This window comes from Telopea speciosissima, chromosome 11 (genome assembly GCF_018873765.1).
Source record: "Telopea speciosissima isolate NSW1024214 ecotype Mountain lineage chromosome 11, Tspe_v1, whole genome shotgun sequence".
Taxonomy (NCBI): Eukaryota; Viridiplantae; Streptophyta; class Magnoliopsida; order Proteales; family Proteaceae; genus Telopea; species Telopea speciosissima.
Window position 1 is genome coordinate 40,141,973 of NC_057926.1, and position 19,289 is coordinate 40,161,261.

A 19,289-nucleotide genomic window follows, 5' to 3' on the forward strand; every position below is an offset into this window, starting at 1 on the left:
CTCGTAATACTAATATATTATAAATTACTAATATTAGTATAGATTCTATAATACTAATATATTATACTATATATATATAGTAAAGACCGTGTACAGGAACCAAAATCGAATTGTGTAGGAATCAAATAGGAGTCATACTATATATATAATACAAACTGCGAAAGGAACCACAACTAAACTGTGTAGGAATCAAATAGGAGTCAGAACCAAACTAGAGCCGAATAGACGTTTCAGTATGACTACCAATTTTCAAAACCAAGGCGAGACTTGGTTTGATTCTAGATCACACCAATACTCCTTGGAACCGAACAAAATACCGATTCTGGACCAATTTACACCCTTAGGCATAGGGGAATGTGACTAGACAACTCTCTCTCTCTCCCCCCCCTCCCAATAATACTAATAGTTTGGATACTTGGCTGAATCGAAACTGAATCAAACCAAACTAGAACCGAATACAAATTGAAAACAAATCTAACTGAGCAGATTCCGTTTGAGTACACAGTTTTAAAATTGAATCGATATTTTTGTTCAATTTTTGTTAACACTAATATTCCCCTCGAATCGAATCAAAACCAAACCAAATAACCGGAACCAAATCGATCTACACCCTTCTTTGCAAGACTTAAGACAGAAGTGGTGTATATATGCATTTTGGAAAAAAAGAAAACTCCTTTGCAATGCCCTAATCTGGCAGTGCACTACAGTGCGGGCCTAAGAACTCGACACATGAAACATCCAACGGTGCCAAACTCGAGAAAAAAGAAAATAAAAAAAAACTACCTTACATTGAGTTCACACTATCGAATGATGTTTTTTTCACGTGCTGGCTCTCAGGATTGCATTTAACCGTAGATTACCGCACTAGAGAGGATTTTAATCCATCCATTTTAGCTCTTAGCTCTTGTCGATTTGCCGTTCGTTAGGATCCGAGGCCGCTTCCATGGTGACTTTTGACAGTTAGCTCTTTGTTTGTTTTTCCTTTTCTCTTTTCTTTTTGAACGATAGGTGGACCCAGTGACCACCTGTCCAACACCAAAAGTCCTCATCCTTTCCCAATCAAACCGACCAAGAAACTCCCGCCTATTTCTCCTATGTAGGCCCAGCTTCTCTTCCTGCCGTTAATCTCACAAGCAACGGTCTGGATAAAAAAAGTAATTGCTTGCTTCACTCATAAAAAGCCAACAATTCCCGCCATTTTTACCAACTCGTGCTCGTTCATCTCCCAGTCAACGGTCTTGATGAAAAGTTGTTAACTACTTCACTTTAAAAACCATGTGATTATTGGCAGAAGCGGTTCTGAAACACTCATTATTAAGGCATTAAGCAGGTTAACGTTGACACAAAATTACGCATGTTACCCTTAAATGACTGACGTAGAGACATTTCAGGGAGGGTATTATGGTAAATCTGTATCTCTACTGCAACGGACATATTTTATACGACGTCAATGCCGAATGAGCACATCACGTACTCGTTCTTTGTGGGTATTTACGTAAATTTAATTCTACGAAGTTTGTCTCTGGGGCTGGCTGAGCTAAGCATACGTGGGACCACTGTATTATACTATCAGCCGTCCAAATCCCATTTAACTCGATCTCACCCGTTTATTAGTCAATCAAAACTTACCAGATTTCACCACGTGTCGAAATACAACTGGGCAGTCGGATTAATTATGTAATTAATGGAGTTCTAAGGTCATGTAAACTCCACCATCGCCACTTTTTCCGCTTTTTCTGTTCCAAGTTCTCTAGATTTCAGATCAGAGTCCTTCAAAGTTCAGGATCCAAAAGCTTGGCAAAATCTCACCTTTTAATTGTAAGTTTTGAAAGGTTTTCCTCTTTCCTTCCATTCAATTTTGTCTGGGTTTTATGTTTTATATCAAATAGGGAATTTACCTCTAAATGGAATTCTGCAATTTCATGTTTCAAGGTGGTGAATCGATCTTAAATCTTCTGGGAATTTGGAATTTGTGGGTGCTCTACTTAGAGGGAAACCAATGATGCTGTGAAATAGAGAAGATTCATCGTTAGGGAGAACAAAGGAAGCTTGAAAAGATGGCGTGCAGGGGGTTCTGGGAGTGCTTATTGAAGCTTTTGAACTTTTTGTTGACGATTGTTGGGTTGGCTATGGTGGGTTATGGGATTTACTTGCTGGTTGGATGGAATAAAACTTCAGATGACTCGGGTTCCATCGCGCCCACCAGCGACAATCAGGAACTATTACAGCTCGGTCGCCCTATGATGTTGGCTGTGTCTCTGTCGACTAGTATTCTTGATAAATTACCTAAAGCCTGGTATGTTTACCTGTTGCTCAGTTGAAATTTGCTAGTTTTAGAAAAGTTTTTCTGGGTTCAATGAATAATCATTGCTAACGTTGGCATGTATGAACTCATAGTGGGGGGGGGGTGTTCAGATCAAAATATTGGTTCTGATGTACTTCTCGCCTGAATCCTTACCTGATTATGGATATAATAACTCTTTTAGGATTTTTTCTTCATGTAGAAAAATATATTCATACCTTGAGAATAAGGTTGATCTTTGTCTTTCAGTAAATAATTATAGGGAAGTAACCTGTTGAAAGGAAATCATCTTTCTTTTCCTAGTTCTTTCCATTGGATGTCCTCTCAAGGGAATCACAATGAATTTAGGTACATTTTGTCTTGGAAGGGTATGTTATAATTTCTCTTTGTTGAAAATTGCACTTTTCCTGTTAATTGTGGTGTCACAGTCCCTTTATTGCAATCTATCTTCAGGCCGCACTTACCCATTCTTCTTTTATCATCTGTGCTACTAATTTAGTGAAGCTCCAATTTTATTGCAACCTTTGTCTGATGCTGTTACTGAGGACAGTACTTGCAATGCCATATCATCAATATTCTGCTCCTTGTTCACCATGAGCTTATTTTTCCTGTTGGTATTCATGCTCCTTGACAGAAGGGTTTCTGTGCTGTTCATAGTCGTCAAGGTGTAACCTAGGCATCCAGACTCCTTGTTGGTGTCGCCTTGCATACAGACCCCCTTCAACACCTTGGGTCGCCTAGACGCCGTGACAAATATGGTGATGTTATGTCTATTCCTGTGAAGTAACAATTTTGTCCTTCTTTATACACCAGGAACTTGGACTTATCTGCCAGACTGCCGAATGATTAAATACACAAATTACTATCTATGCCCTGTGTGGATCATATTTACCATCAACCTGCTCCCATGGAAGTAACTTTCAAATGTTATTTGCATCCTTTTCTGTGTTTTCCTATGAGTGCTGGCTTTCTTTAAAATCGGCTTCTCATTTGTCCTAATTTTGCTTCTTCCCTTGCCTCTCCTTATCCAAAGCCTCCCATCCCTTTCAAGTTGCATAAAGAAACTTGTTCCTCTTGGTCTGAATGTTTACTCAGTCATATGTTGTTTTGTTATTTATTTATTTTTCCTTCTAGCATCCTGAAAACTTCGTATTGGATTGGATAAGTAAGCCATCCCAAAAACATTCAAGCTTGATAACTGTTGTCAATGCATGGTCTTGGCCTCCAAATGTTTTCCTTGGTGTTGAATTTCTGATTCTGTGATTTACACATTGTGCTTTCTGATGCAGAAAAACATGAATTTCTCCGATATTAGTTCTACTAGTGATAAATTTATTTATTAAAATCCTGACAAGAGAATTTCAATCTTAGAAAATAAGAACGAAAAGGAAAAATAGGAGAGAATCACATTTTCTTGTTTCAGGTGTGTGTGTTTGTGAATTGTATACAGCTACAGAGAAAGACCAAAAAAATTTTATAAATACAATGAATGTATAGCCTAAAAGATGGTAAAGTTAAGAAACTATAGAATTCTTGAGATGGATTGTTGGTAAGGGGATAACTAACTGATCTCATTAATTAGAAATCAGCGGGCGGGAATGGTGGCTGTGAAGGTGGATGATTGATGACATAGGAGAAAGGAATGCTTGGGAGTATAATATAATGCATGTATGATGAAGCTAATTGGAAAACTGATGCAATGTCACTCTAAAAGACTGACTTATGTTTGCTGGAATGATTAAAACAGTAACAGATCTGATCTTAATGAATAATGTATAGAGTAGTGAAGGAAAAAGAATTACCTCTAGGGACATCCTAGATTTAGAGGAAATCCGTCACCTACTCCATGAATCTACAGGGCTGAACAAAATAACTGTGTTCTATTGAAGATAATGGGCAAGATACATCTCTAATTATAGATGTTAAAAGTCCAACTCCTATTCACGCTAGGTACACCAACTGTTACAAATGCCAAAACAAATAAGTAAGTTGGAAAATAAGAGAAAAAGAGTCAAATATCATCCCATAGCTAGGCTATTCTAAAAATTTATTCTAGTTCTATTTAAACTAAGGTTGCTACTAAAAGCAACGAATTATCTACATAAATCCTTAATTCCTTACCTAACCCATCTAGGACTGACATGTTATCCTGCATGTTGGACCCACTAGCCATTAAGGTACAGGTGGAGGGGACTTGACTCCTCTGCTTACATAGCCCTTTGGGATCAAATTTTTTATTGGTTTCTTTTGGGTTATTAAGGAGTATTTCGTTTGATGAATGTATTGACATCTTTCCGGGATATAGAAGAGGCTCCAATGGTGATTCACACCGATGGTTGATCTGTGATCAATGTGGGATCACACTGATTGTTGGGTTGTGATTGATGTGGGAGGAGAGGAACTAAAGAATAAAGAATTTGTGAAAAGAAGATCCCATTGGTTCAACAGATGATAGGCTTAATCTCTCTCTAGGGCTCACATGGTAGTAAAACCGGATTGCTTAAAACGGCACAGCTATACATGCTTATGAGACATGGCAAGACAAAAAAGAGATTAAAAAAAGTTTAAGCTGAGATTGAGAACCATGTTCAATTCATTATAAGTAATACATGTACTTGAATCTTGATCTACTTGAATCTGGATCTATCTTACATACTGCCAAGCTCTAAAACTTCCTTCCACTTTTAAGTGACGGTGGTATGCACCTCCTTGTGGTGAATCATAAATGTGGATTGGATGCTTGTTTGCTCAGTTTGTATGTCTTTGTTGAAGGCACAAGAAACGATTACAAGTGTATGTGCTAATAAATGTTGCAACAGTTTTAGATCTAGAACAACCAGTAGTACTAAAAAGAAGGAAACAAGAGAGAAGAGAAGAATGGTTAGCGATTGAGGAGAATAGCCAATTACTCCAATCCATAATAGTAACTTGTATTTATAATGATTAAACCATTTTAATTACAAGTATACCCTTGTACTTACATACTTATGTGGGCACACAAAAGTAATGAAGCTATTTTAAAAGTAAAGAAATACCCCTGCTACGATTCATAATTCCTTACACTCCCCCTCAAGCTGGAGCATAAATATCACCCATGCGGCCATGCCCAGCTTAGAACAACCTTGAAGAAACAGATTTCGGAACAAACCTTTGGTAAACAAGTCACTAAGTTGATTACCAAGACTCACAATAGGAGTAGAGATCAACTTCGGATCACAATATCCCTCACAAATGACAGTCAACTTCAATATGCTTTGTCCGTTCATGAAAGATAGGGTTACTAGCAATATAGATGGCAGCCTGATTATCACAATACATGTCAATAGGTTAGTTGGAAAGCTAAGCTCTTGAAGAATAGACTTTAACCACATCAACTCAACTGTAGTACGAGTCATAGCTTTATATTCAGCTTCATCACTAGACCTTGCCACTGTAATCTGTTTCTTTCTCTTCAAAGTGACAAGATTACTACCAACAAATGTACAGTAACCAATGGTATCACCTTTAGCACTAGCCCAATTAATATTAGAGTAACCATCAAGATTAACATGTCCACGAGGTTTGTAAATGAGAACCTTTCCTGGAGCACCCTTAAGATATCATAAAATGCGACTTGCAGCCTGATGCAGGTTCATCATAAAAATTGGCTTATTTCTTTAGAAATAAGCCTAGGGTTGGGTTATATACATATTGGGCCTTTGTTCCCAAGGGTTTTCTATGTATTAGGCCATTTTAATGAGCCTAAACTAGGGGTATATAGGTTGTGTACGGGATTAGCCCAATACTTAGTTTATTTTTATGTTTTTTAATTGAATCGGTTCAAATTGGTTGCATCCAATTGGTTCAATTTAAGTGACATGTGACTTGGTTAAGTGGTCATGTGATGTAAGTTGGGCTGGATTAGAACTCTATAAGCCCAGCCATGTTTTGAATCTATTTCCTTTAGTATTCTAGTTTCCTAGTCAGTTTAAGTTACCTAACAGGTTAGGGATAGGGTTAGGCCATTCCTTTTTAGTGTCTAAGTCTATTTTTGAATCTTCTACATAAGTTTGTAAGGGAGGCCAGCATTGAATACGAATTTGATTAATAATAATTAGCTTTATGCTTGCTGCCATTGTTGCTACTCTTTGTGAGTGTATATCCTTATGGATCTCAAGGTGGATAAGGTGGGTGGACTCCTGCGACTCCTTGCATCTGTCCAGTACCGGGAGGTTCTTCTTCTTCTTCAATCGAGCTTCTTTAAGCTGTTGCTGCTGTCTTTGAAGGAGATCATAATTTTAGTTTCCTGCATATATCCTTCCCCTCCATTAAACCTGCAACTCCTACCTTAACTAGGACTCCCTCATAACTTCAGATTTGTGCATCAGTTTCAAACCAAACTTCCAGCATACAACCCCCACACTTCTCCCTACACTCGATCCTAAACCCAGCTCATAACTCCCACTCTATCCCCTCCATTCCTTCACTCCATTAAAACCCAAAACCTGCAACTCAGTTCTGTCCAGAATTGCAGAATTTTAAAACCTTCCCAAATCCTATTATTTATGTGCCATAAAAGCACCCTAGACCTGGATATTAAAGCCATATAAGACCCATTCCCAAATTCCCATCCTAAACCCTAGAATTAACCTAAAACCTAGTGTTGTCCATTCGAACCAGCAACCCCTTTTGCTATTGATCCTGTTATTTGGCTCCTAGTAGGTCTCCTACCTATCTAGGACTACATTACAGCCTGCCAATGAACCTACTTAGGTACCTCCATGAACTGGCTTATAACACCCACTGCAAATGATGTATGGCTTACTCACAATGAGATAAATAAATTTACCAACCAACCTTCTATACTGATGCTTATTTGCAAACTCCTCACCATCACATGGCCCAAGCTTCTAATGAGGATCTATGAGAGTTTCAATTGGTTTAGATGCTAAAATACCAATCTCAGATAGAAGATCAAGCACATATTTTCCTTTGAGAAAGACTAATATCCTTTTAATCCGAACAACCTCAATGCCTAGAAAATACCTAAGAGAACCCAAATCTTTCATCTAAAAGTGTTGCTGCAAATAGACTTTGACATCTTTAATTCCTAACACATCATTACTTGAAATGATAATGTCATCAATGTAAATGACCAAAACTATGTGATCAATATGGGATCACACTGATGGTTGGTTTGTGATTGATGTGGGAGGTGAGGAACTAAAGAATTTTTTAAAAGAAAACCCCTGTGGGTCAACAGATGATAGGTTTAATCTGTATCTATGGCTCACATGACAGTAACACAGGATTGCTTAAAGGGGCACAGCTATCCATGCTTATGAAACATGACAAGACAAAGAAGATATTAAAAAAAGTTTCAGATGAGATTGAAAACCATGTTCAGTTCATAATGAGTAATCCAAATAACTTGAACACGTCTCCAGTTGCTATGAACGCATGACTCAGCCGCGTCTATCCTCCCTGCATCCTTGGACATGGTTCAGCCTTGTGCTCCGCATCATACATGTACTTGAATCTGGATCTATCTCACATCTGCCAAGTTCTAAAGCTTCCTTCCACTTCTAAGTGACAGTGGTATTCACCTCCATGTGGTGAATCATAAATGTGGTGTGGATGCTTGCTTGCTAAGTTTGTTTGTCTTTGTTGAAGGCACAAGAAACGATTCGAAGTGTGTAACAATACTAGGAATTAACAACCAGTAACCATGCAAGAGAGGAAGAGAAGAAGAGAAGAACTGAGGAAGAGAGAGAGAGACTGCCAAGGAGATCAGCAATCGATATTTCTGGCAGTCCCCCAATATATATATATATAAAAGTAATCACAAGTAATAGGAATCCTTGTTGTAGAAGAAAACAGAAAATAGAAGCTCACTAAAGAAGCCTAACTAAAATAGGAAAGAGAAATCTATCATTCTATTTTAACTAGGAAACCAGCAAAGCAAATCAAAGAACAAAAACCAAGCACGATAGGGACACTCCCTCTATTGTGGTGCACATAAACCCGTCACCATGGTACATATGTTGCACTATTTAACAAAGCATATATGCTAATAAATGTTGAGACAGTTTCAGATCTAGAACAACCAGAAGTACTAACAAGAACAAGGAAACAAGAGAGAAGAGACGAGGAGAGAATGGAAAGAAGAATGGCTATCGATTGTGGAGAATAGCCAGTTACTCCAATCCGTTACAGTAACTTGTATTTATAATGATAAAACCATATTAATTACAAGTATACCTTTGTACTTATGTACTTATGTTAGCATACAAAAATAAATGAAGTTATTTTAAAAGTACAGAAATACCCCTGTTACGATACATAATTCTTAACATTCCTCCTCAAGCTGGAGCATAAATCACCCATGCGGCCATGCCGTGCTAGAACAACCTTGAAGAAACAGATTTTGGAACAAAACTTTGGTAGACAAGTCACTAAGTTGATTAGCAGAACTCACAAAAGAGTAGAGGTCAATTTCCACATCATCTCACAAAATGACGGTCGACTTCAATATGCTTGGTTTGTTAATGAAAGACAGGATTACTAGCAATATATATGGTAGCCTGATTATCAGAACACATGTCAATAGGCTTATTAGGTGGAAAAACCAAGCTCTTGAAGAGAAGATTTAAGCCACATCAACTTAACTGTGGTATGAGTCATAGCTTTGTACTCAGCTTCAACACTAGACCTCGCCACTGTAGTCTGTTTCTTACTTCTCCAAATGACAAGATTATTAACAACAAATGTACAGTAACCAGTGGTAGATCTTTTGTCACATTTAGCACTAGCCTAGTTAGCATCAGCGTAACCAACAAGATTAATATGTCCCCGAGGTTTGTGAATGAGACCCTTTCTTGGAGCACCCTTAAGATACCGTAAAATGTGATATGTGGCCTCCCAATGAACCTTCTTAGGTATCTCCATGAATTGACTTATAACACCCACTGCAAATGATATGCCTGGCCTAGTCACAATGAGATAAATAAGTTTACCAACCAACCTTCTAACTGATGCTTATTTGCAAACTCCTTACCATCACATGTCCCAAGCTTCTAATGAGGATCTATGAGAGTATCAATTGGTTTAGATGCTAATACCAATCTTAGATAGGATATCCAGCACATTTTTCCTCCAAGAAAGACTAATATCCTTTTAATCTGAACAATCTCAATGCCTAGAAAATACCTAAGAAACCCAAATCTTTCATTTGGAACTGTTGCTGCAAATAGACTGACATCTTCAATTCCAAACACATCATTACTTGAAATGATAATGTCATCAACGTAATTGACCAAAACTGTCACTCTGGAATCCCGACGTCAATTAACTAGGGAGTGATCAGAATAGCATTGTGTATAACCATAACTAATAACAATTTTCTTGAACTTATCAAACCATGCTCTTGGTGACTGTTCCAAACCTTAAATTTCCTTTTGAAGCTTGCACATGGTCCTTTCATCCTCCCTCTGAGCAACAAACCCAGGAGGTTGCTGCATATAGACCTCCTCCAGCATTTCACTAGACAAAAAAACATTGTTGATGTCAAGCTGATAGAAGGGTCAGTCAAGGTTAACAGCCTAGTAGATAAGTAAACGAATAGAGTTTAAGCAAGCAACAGGAGAAAATGTCTCAAAGTAGTCAATACTGTATCTTTGAGTGTATCCATTAGTCTCTGAGTGAGCTTTAAGCCACTTAACAGATCCGTTAGGGTTATTTTTAATGGTATACACCTACAATGATACTTCACGAGATCCTTACCCAAAGGTAAATTGACGCAGTAGGAGGATGGGTGGGCTAGATATCGTTCTAGCATAAACGACCCTCGAATCCACAAGGTAGAAGATGAGGATGAAACTAGCAAATTTCAATAGATTTCAAGATGCTGATTACAAACCCTAAAGAGACCTTATATAATAGGTCAAAGTACAATTCGAAATTCAAAAAAAAAAAAAAGTGCCTAAATTCAAAATTCAAAAATTGCGTCCAAACTTTGAAGCCTCAGACGGACTAGAAAAAAAAGGGTTTTCCGAGCGGATACGTTGGCGCTCGGTTCACTTGTAGATCTTTGCCCGCCATTTCCGAAAAGTTATTATAATGGCAAATCGGACGAGAAATGGCAAAGTTACGCCGTCCGGAAGTTGGCCCTGGGAGTTTTAGTATTTTCTGTCAGATTGGGTCACTTTCTATCGGTCCAGAGAATCCAAGAACTGGGCCGATACTTCCTCTACATCATAAATAAAAGAGTCCATGTTTGTTGACTTAGCAAGCCATCCATTTCCACTTCCATAATTGACTTCCACCTAGGATGAGACAGTGCCTCTTGATAGGTTTTAGGTACTGGGCAAAGCTATGAAGGGAAGGTGTAAGATGTGAAATAGCACAAATTGATCAATGGGATAAGCAACTGAAGATCGTTGAGTGCAAGAACGTATACCTTTGGGAAGGGTGATTGGTAAGTCAACTTGGTGGACGAAGGAGTAGGATCCACAAAGAATGTGGAGAGGTAGAGAAGGAGCGACAACAACTGGTGTCGTGGTCAAGGCATGCTGGAATAGGAGGAGAACTGACTGACTCAGTTTCCAAAACACAACCCTCAGGAAAGAAATATGGAATACTTTTAAAGAAGGTAACATCAACAGTAATAAATTACTGTCAAGTAACTGGATCATAACAATGATCCCCTTTTTGGGTGCATGAATATCTAAGAAAGACACTTGACACCTCGAGGTTATAATTTACCAATACCAGGTTGTAAATTATGGACGAAACAAGTGCAACAAAAAACTTGGGGTGGCAAAGAAAACGATGGAGAGATGGGGAAAACAACAAACTTTGGGGATTGGTTTTGTAGAAAAACAGATGAGGACATTTGATTAATTAGATAACAAGTAGTTAAAACAGTATCTCCCTCCCCCCCCCCCCCCCCTAAAAGAGTGTTAGGAACGTTGAAATGAATCAGTAAGGAGTAGCAATCTCTAGCAAATGTCAATTTTTCCGTTCAGCCATACCATTCTACTGAGGGGTATAGTAACAACTAGTTTGATGAATAATTCCATGTGTAGAACAAAAAGATGAAATGTCACGTTGAGTATACTCAAGGGCATTATCTGAACAAATTTTTTTAGAACAAACACCAAGCTGGGTTTTATATTTCTTATAGAATTCATAGAAGACAGACAAGAACTCAAAACAATCTTTTAACAAATACAATCAAGTCAAATAATAGTGATCATCTACAAAAGTAACAAAATATGAAAAACCTATAGTGCAAGATCTCAATGAGATCTCGAAAATATCTCGGTTTCGCAAAGTCTCGAGACGAGACGGTAGGCGATACAAGATTTATGCAAGATCTCGGTATCTCGCCGAGATCTTGTGGTATATCTCGATCTTGATTCAACTCAAGACCAAACCAAGCTATAAAAAGACACCCTCTCGGCGAGATTTCGAGTTGATTTCGACCTCAATTCGAAATCTCGCCTCTCTTGCTCTGCTGTGAAGGAAAAACACTTGGAGATGAAGGTTTTGGTGCTTTTTTTTTTGGCAAATCTCACCTCTACAACATGGTCATTTTGATGATCCGGCCCAACACTCGCTTCAGTACTAGCTAGCAGCTACTCTCAAATGGTTGGACTTATTACACACTTACACTTGTATTTGTTTAATCTATGTATCTTTCCCAGTTTTTAACAATTATTAACAAACCATCAAATCATCACCATTTATGATTATGAATATGATGCCTAATGCTTAAATGGTTTATGATTTGATGTTTTTGATTTCTAATGCTTAATTAAATTGTTTTACATCTTTGCTTGAATTATATGTTCTAACTATTGTGTGGAATAGCCTAGGGTAGAGCTCACCTACGCCGTACACTTCCAACTTAGGGTCCAATGTCAGTACCATTTTGGGTTTGAATTTGTAAAAACCAATGTTACCATTGTGTTTAGAAGGCTTAAAATAGGGTGGATGTCAAGTTTCAGTACTTATCTTGGCCATATGGTCACCGAAACCTACCACCGAGTCAAGACGAGAAAAAAATACACCAACTCGCCAAGATCTCGGCAGAACTCGGTTTCGTGGTCTGGTGAACCAGGGGCGAAACCAAGACCTAAAACCTTGGAAAAACCTGACTGACTCTTGACACGACATAGACCCCAAATATCAAAATGAATCAAAGAAAATATGGATGTACTCATTGAGACATCACGGGAAGGAAAAGAGGTACGGTGATGCTTACCGAACACATATGCTTCCACTCAATACAAGAAACAAACATGTAACTAGGAACCATTTGTTGAAGCTTGGAGAGTGACATGTGTCCTAACCGATAATGTCAATGAAGAGAGTAAACGTTGCTAGAAGTAGTTGAGGCAGCTGTTGAAGATGAAGCATCATTAAGATAGTAAAGATCATCCTTCTCACACCCTCCACCAATCTTCTTCCTTGTCTTAAGATTCCGAAAGACACAATGAGAATAAAAAAGTGTAATAGAACAATTTACAGCTTTAGTAATTTTACTTACAGAGAGAAGATTTAAAGGTTATTGAGGTGCATGAAGAACAAATGATTTAAGACAATGATGAAGTAGGAGAAACTAAACTATGGCCAGAAACGTGGATAGAAGACCCCATTAACGAGAATAACTTGAGATTGATAACTAGTTTTATGGAAAGAAGAGAACACATTTGACTTACCATTCATATGAGGGGAAGCTCCGGAATCAATAACGCAAGAGATTGAAGATGAAGAAACAAGTACTGCAGCAGTACCTTTATGGGCTAGTGTAGCAGCGGATGACTCAAGCTGTTGGACATGTTTCAGTAATTGGGTGACCAAATCATCACAAGATGGAGATGCTGATTGACCACCTCCAGACGAAGAAGCAAGATTAGTGTCATTGGATGACACCATGTCATAATTTCCTCCAGTCATTGTAGTATTGGCAAATTGTTGCACCCACTGAGGTTTGCCATACTTGATCCAACACCTAGCAACTATATGATTGAATTGCTTATGTAGATGTTAGTTCAAGTAAGAACCACTCTACAGTAGGATCGATGATAGGCCAGACTTGATCCTCGAAATTGATATTCAGTTGCTGGACAGAATAGGAGATTGATCAATTTGTTCACAGCAGATTTACTAATTTGAATAATCTTCAGATCACCAACAGATTTCCATGCACAGATCAATTGAAAAAAATAAAAATAAAAATAAAACAGAAAATAGAGAAGATAGACAAGGATAGGATAAATCGGATTGAGCATCTCTCTCCCTCGGGTCTCTCACCCACGGCCTCTCACAGTACCTCTCTCACAGCCATTGCCCAAAGCAACATTTCATTTTTTTTAATCTAAAATCGTTGGCTGATCAATACAGCCTCTTGCCTTTATTTATAATTAAAGCATGGTTACAAAATAGTAACTCCCCTTTTGGCTATTGGGAAGGATTACAAAATAGAAACCAAACGGAAACAGAAACTAAATCTAACTAAAAGGACACAAAGGACTGAAATACAAACTTCAGAAAATAGAGACTTCTAAATTAAAGCTAAGCAACTAAAATAGAGACTCTAACTTAGCTAAGACTAATAAGGACTGAAATAACAAAAAGGAAACAAAATCTATTAGAAGTTTTTCAATTGATCCTTGTGTGTCTTGCTGTCCAAGGCTTCTAGAATATTGGAAAATAGAAGCACACATAATCTAAGCTTGGCCTGCAACACTGTTCACAACAGTAACTCGTGGCACTGTTCACATGAACAGTAACGCTTTTTTTTTTTTTAAATTCTGCCTTCGTCCCTTATCTTCTTTATGCTTCTATCTTGACTGGGGCTGCCTTATGTGATGCTCCATTAAAACAACAAAAACCTGCCACATCATCAGAGTAGGCTGCCTCCCACAGTAGTTGAATCTCACAACTACATTGGGCTGGTTTTGGGGCCTTGTTCCAATCTACGTCATTTGCCACATTGTGAACAATGACGTAAGGCTTGGTCAGTTTGCTGTCCTCTACTTCCATCAGTACCCACGTCCTCAACCTCCTAATTCACAACCTCTTCCAGGAAATGCAGAGTCATGACCACGACCACTACTGTCAGCGACAAAGGCAGAGTTGTCCGTAGAAGAGGAAGATAACCCAGACTTAAAGACAGGGATACACAATCCGTTGAATACAACAAAAGTCTTCATTTGTGGAAAGAACTCTTTAACCAGTAATAATTTGGCTTTTAATAGGCTACGAATCTGAATTCAAACCAGATAAATTTGTTGCCACTTCACGTTGAGTCTTCAACAAGTCTAAGTCAGTGGTGATGGGCTGATAGACATTAAGTTCTTTCCTCGTGTCCTTGAGGGAACTATAGTATTCACCCACATAATTATCACATTGCTAATTCAACAAAAAAAAAAATTATCACTTTGCTTGAAAGAGACATTTTTCTCATAGAAATCGTATTCACGAGACATGTTTAATCTTGGAAGAAGATTTCTTTCTGATCATCCCAAACACCTTTAGCTGTAGTATGGATCCATACTATTCCATAGCCACACAAACAAAGTATCATTCACACGCTTCCACTACTTATAATCTTTAAAGTCTGAAGAGGGAGGTTCTGAAATCAAATACTTCAATTTCCTTTTACATCGATGTATACTTTTACAGCCTGTTCCCATAGAAGATAGTTGGATGCACCATTGAGCTTAATAGCAGTAATTTGGACATTCACGGAGTCCACAAAGGATTTTGAATCACTCTTTGAATCAAAAGATAGAACTGTAGCACCAAACAATCACAATAGCAGGACCATAGTTGTCAAGGCGTCCTGGTGCATTGGTTGTTGTACACCAAAATAGAGGAACACCCTATAAGAAAGAGGTTAGTAGTAGCTACTGAATGTTTAGTGCTCTAATACCATGTGAAAGTTTTAGATCTAGAAGTACTAACAAGGAGGATAAGGAGAAGGAAAAGAAGGAAAGAAGAGAAAAGATGAATAGAGAGAAGAATGGCTACTGATTGAAAAGAATAGCCAGTTACTCCAATTGGTAGCAGTAACTTGTATTTATATGGGATTAAACAAGAATGGCTACTGATTGAAAAGAATAGCCAGTTACTCCAATTGGTAGCAGTAACTTGTATCTATACGGATTAAACTATATTAATTACAAGTATATCCTTGTGCGTATGTACTTATGCGAACATGCACAAGTAAATGAAATTTATTTTGAAAGTACATAAATAATTCTACTGCGTTACATAATGCTTATGTAATGGTAATCTTTTAGTTTCCTATCTCTGTGAATGTCAAGTAATCTGAAACTTACTAAATTTATTTGGTTGTGATACAATAAAACTCGTGCACCATTTTCAGTTTGCTAGCTAATATGCCATGAGATGTTTTGCAGGTTTATATACTTATTCATTGGTATTGGAGCTATTCTCTTCGTCATATCTTGTTTTGGTTGCATTGGAGCAGCAACCAGGAATGGGTGCTGCCTAACTTGTGTATCCTGGTTCCTCGAGTAATCTTTTTCTTTTCTCCCCCTCCCCCTGATTGATACTAACCATCCATCTTCTTTTCAATTTCAGAATGTGATGACTGTGATTTATTTTATTTAAAATTTTTACTACTACAGATAACTTTTATTTTTCTAGAGACATTTGAACGAATTGGAATTTTACTAGGGCTAATCATTTTTTTGTAACCAAATTTTAATTTATTTATCGTATGAGCTGTAATATATTTTATTTTTAGAGATTTTGTCCCCAAAATATGGACAAGTTCATAAGTTGTGTTCTGTCATAATCTTTATTATATAATAATATTCCAATTTTCTTTTGAAATCTTGATAGCATTTACAAGTTGGGATCATTATGATGGATTCCTTAAACAAAGGCAGTATTCTTTGTTGGTGGTCTTGTTGATCTTAGCAGAGCTGGGGTGTGCTGCTTTTATATTCTTTGACAAGAGCTGGAAAGATGTAAGTGTTATCACATCAAGTAATTTCTTATTTGCCTGGTTTTTGTACTTCAACTTTTCTGGTCGTTAATGAATGGCCCTCTTTCAGGCACTTCCAACTGACAAAACTGGAGACTTTGATTTGATCTATGATTTCCTTAAAGAGAACTGGAAAATCGCAAAATGGGTTGCTCTGGGAGCTGTTATATTGGAGGTGAGAATAAGTAACGTATTTTGCCTTTGTTAAACTTCAGTGAACTATATGTTCTCTTCTGTTATATTGGTTGGTTATACTGAGTGAGAACTGCATTTCACGATTTCATCATCTCTGAAAAGGCATCCTCTACATTTAACATGGACAATATGGGAGATTGGGCAACCCTAGAACATACTGCACTTCCTTTTTTATTTGTTTTTTTGGCTATAGCTGTTGCTGAACTTGATTGGTTACTGTGAATACTTAAAATAATTAAATAGACAAGAGGAAATCCTTTTCCTCCTATTACCTTGCAAATGGAACAAGATATTTGCTTTTGAACATGTTGAATGGGTCATAGCTATATAGAGAAGCATTATTGTCATTTTATATTCTCTCCAAATCTATGGTTGAATTGATGTGGCAAGGGAGCGTAGAGCTGGTCAAAGATAGCAATCCCCTTACTAAGTTTATGGTAGAAAGGAAAGCCATAAGTTGGACTAAAGTTGCATGTAAAAGATCTAGTGAGCATTGTTTCTTGCCCCTATGCTATGTATTTTTAGTACAATCAATCTGTACTTCACAGTGTTATGTAGTTTCAATGTAATGAAGAGTTGAGATGTTCTGTTGCCTGGCTAATAGCTTACTTCCAGATTTCAGTCAACTTGGTTAGTTCAGATATCTGTGGTGACTCCAGCCTCTCTCTGGTTCCAACTAATTCCTTTGAGTTTGTTTCTCTGATCTGAGAGTTCCTAGACATATCAGGAACAAGAGTGGCCTGTTGTCAATGATTACGAGAAAAACCTTTTTAATTGGGGTGTATGAATGCATACGCCTACTGTGACCTGATTATGCAGTCTTCTGTGAATTGTTTGAACAGATAGAAATGGTGTCATGTTTTAGTTATTTTAAAGTTCCATTGGAGGATTTTTATGACACTTAAAATGTGTGTGAATCTTTATAATCCAACCATTGATTTTCCACTCAGAGATCTCCTTTTCAGAAATTTGAAAAAAAAAAAAAAAGTGGTCTGAGTAGAAAAAAAATCCATGTAATGTCATTTGGGTATGTGGAATCTGGACCACCCACTTAAATCTCCTTGAAAATCAATTTGGCCTGGCAAATGATTTCAACAATTTTTCTGGACTGTTGGCCTTAATTATATTGATCATCTGGAAGAAATGTAGTAGTATCTTGGGAAGATTCTTCCACTTGGGTTGGTTACAAATTCTCCATGGTATGAATGAGACCCCCTCCCCTCTTGTAGTCTTGTATATCTTCATAAGCATAATAAGAGGCTGATCTGGGAAAGGGTTTGATAACTCCTCTTTGTAACTGCTGCTACTGAAGCACATTACTGAGACTCTTGTGGTCCAAGATTTAGTACCAAGTCAAGAATGTATCCCCTCTATAATCATTTGGTTATCTGTTGCTGTTCTTGTGAATCTGATCATTTATAGAACCGGCTGATCTTTCTTTCTTTCTTTCTTTCTTTTTTTTTTTTGTAATTTCAAATGTCATATGAGCTGTTGTCATATCCCATGGATAAATTTGTCATTTCAGCATTCATGATATGCTTTGTCATGTACTATCATTGGGATATATTATATGAGTGAGTGCTTGCTGCTCCAATTGCTGAAGTTGACTACCTGTTGAAGTGCAGGCACTGGTGTTCTTGTTAGCTATAATTGTAAGGGCTGCAAACAGTCCAGCAGACTATGACAGTGATGATGAATACCTTGGCCCTAGGTCTGGAGTCCGGCAACCATTGGTAAACAGGCAAGGAGTTCCAGCACCAGGAGTACCTGTGGGTCCCACCCTTGATTCACGTTCAAACAGGAATGATGCCTGGAGCACAAGGATGAGGGAAAAGGTGCAGTCCAACTTGGTTAAATTCCTGTTTTCCTTTCAGAAATTTGAACAACTACATTTAGAGGGTTTACATCATGTTATGTCATGGAGGGCAGTGTTCAACATGTAGTGTTGTTCAACCTAATGCTAGTAAACCGAAGTTAGCCTGATTCCTCGTGATTACATCCTATCTTATGGAATTTCTATTTGAAAATTTGAAAGCTTAAGATTGGACAAAGGTTATAGTAGCAGCAACATGCAATCTTCCATAAGAATGCTTAATTAGTTTTCCTTCTGATATAATTCTGGGTTACTTTTCTATTTATTTTTTAACCCGTGTTTTCTCTGTGTTCTGTTTTGCCTTTGACCAGTATGGGCTTGATACAGCAGAGTTCACATACAACCCGAATGAGTCAAACAGGTACCAACAAACAGCGGCACAACCGGCAGAGGAAAAGAGTCGTTGCACCATAATGTAGTTTAATCATCTGGTGTTGCTTGAATCCAAGGAGGGTGGTTCTCTGAAGACAGATTTTGCTGGACATTGGTGTGCACTACTTTGAAGTTTGTAAGTCCAAGTGTGATTTTTCCCCACTTTTTTTCTGGCTTGTGTTGTACAAACTTTTTTTTTCAGGAGTTCTGTTTGTCCACTGGTAGTTTCAGAGAAAAGTTTCTCATTAGTTCTATCATCTGTCAAGGCAAAATGACTGCATTACTCACTGTGATGTTTTGCAGGAAGGGTAGAGTTAATTAATTATAATTGAACACAAACAAGTATTTCCTTAACGCTTGAATTCAAATTCTATGCGTAGCCTTGTTAATGAGATATCGTTAATGGAATACCTCTTCTTTCTCCTTTCTTACCTAATGAAATCGTCACTGAACTCCTCATTCTTATTCTTATTAATCTTTATGTTCTACACTTCTACATGATACTGCTATTCTAGCAAAAGCAGAAAATATAAGGTAGATTT

The 19,289-nt window shown here is 37.6% G+C and overlaps 1 protein-coding gene across 1 annotated transcript; it reads left to right on the forward strand.

The window, feature by feature from the left end:
* Nucleotides 1-1,731: 1,731 nt before the first annotated feature.
* On the forward strand, nt 1,732-19,001 carry LOC122646373 (tobamovirus multiplication protein 2A-like). The gene is made up of 7 exons (XM_043839919.1): nt 1,732-1,818; nt 1,933-2,296; nt 15,715-15,814; nt 16,210-16,290; nt 16,378-16,482; nt 18,128-18,337; nt 18,687-19,001. The coding sequence occupies exons 2-7, from the start codon at nt 2,058-2,060 to the stop codon at nt 18,792-18,794; spliced, it is 843 nt and encodes a 280-aa protein (XP_043695854.1). The 5' UTR covers nt 1,732-1,818; nt 1,933-2,057; the 3' UTR covers nt 18,795-19,001.
* The last annotated feature ends 288 nt before the right edge of the window (nt 19,002-19,289 follow it).

What these genes read in the sequence shown, in the direction of transcription:
- LOC122646373 (XM_043839919.1), top strand. Translation starts at nt 2,058, where the DNA reads ATGGCGTGCAGGGGGTTCTGGGAGTGCTTATTGAAGCTTTTGAACTTT. An exon ending in ATGGGTGCTGCCTAACTTGT is followed by an intron (nt 15,815 to 16,209) that starts GTATCCTGGTTC and finishes AAACAAAGGCAG; the next exon opens with TATTCTTTGTTGGTGGTCTT. An exon ending in GCACAAGGATGAGGGAAAAG is followed by an intron (nt 18,338 to 18,686) that starts GTGCAGTCCAAC and finishes GCCTTTGACCAG; the next exon opens with TATGGGCTTGATACAGCAGA.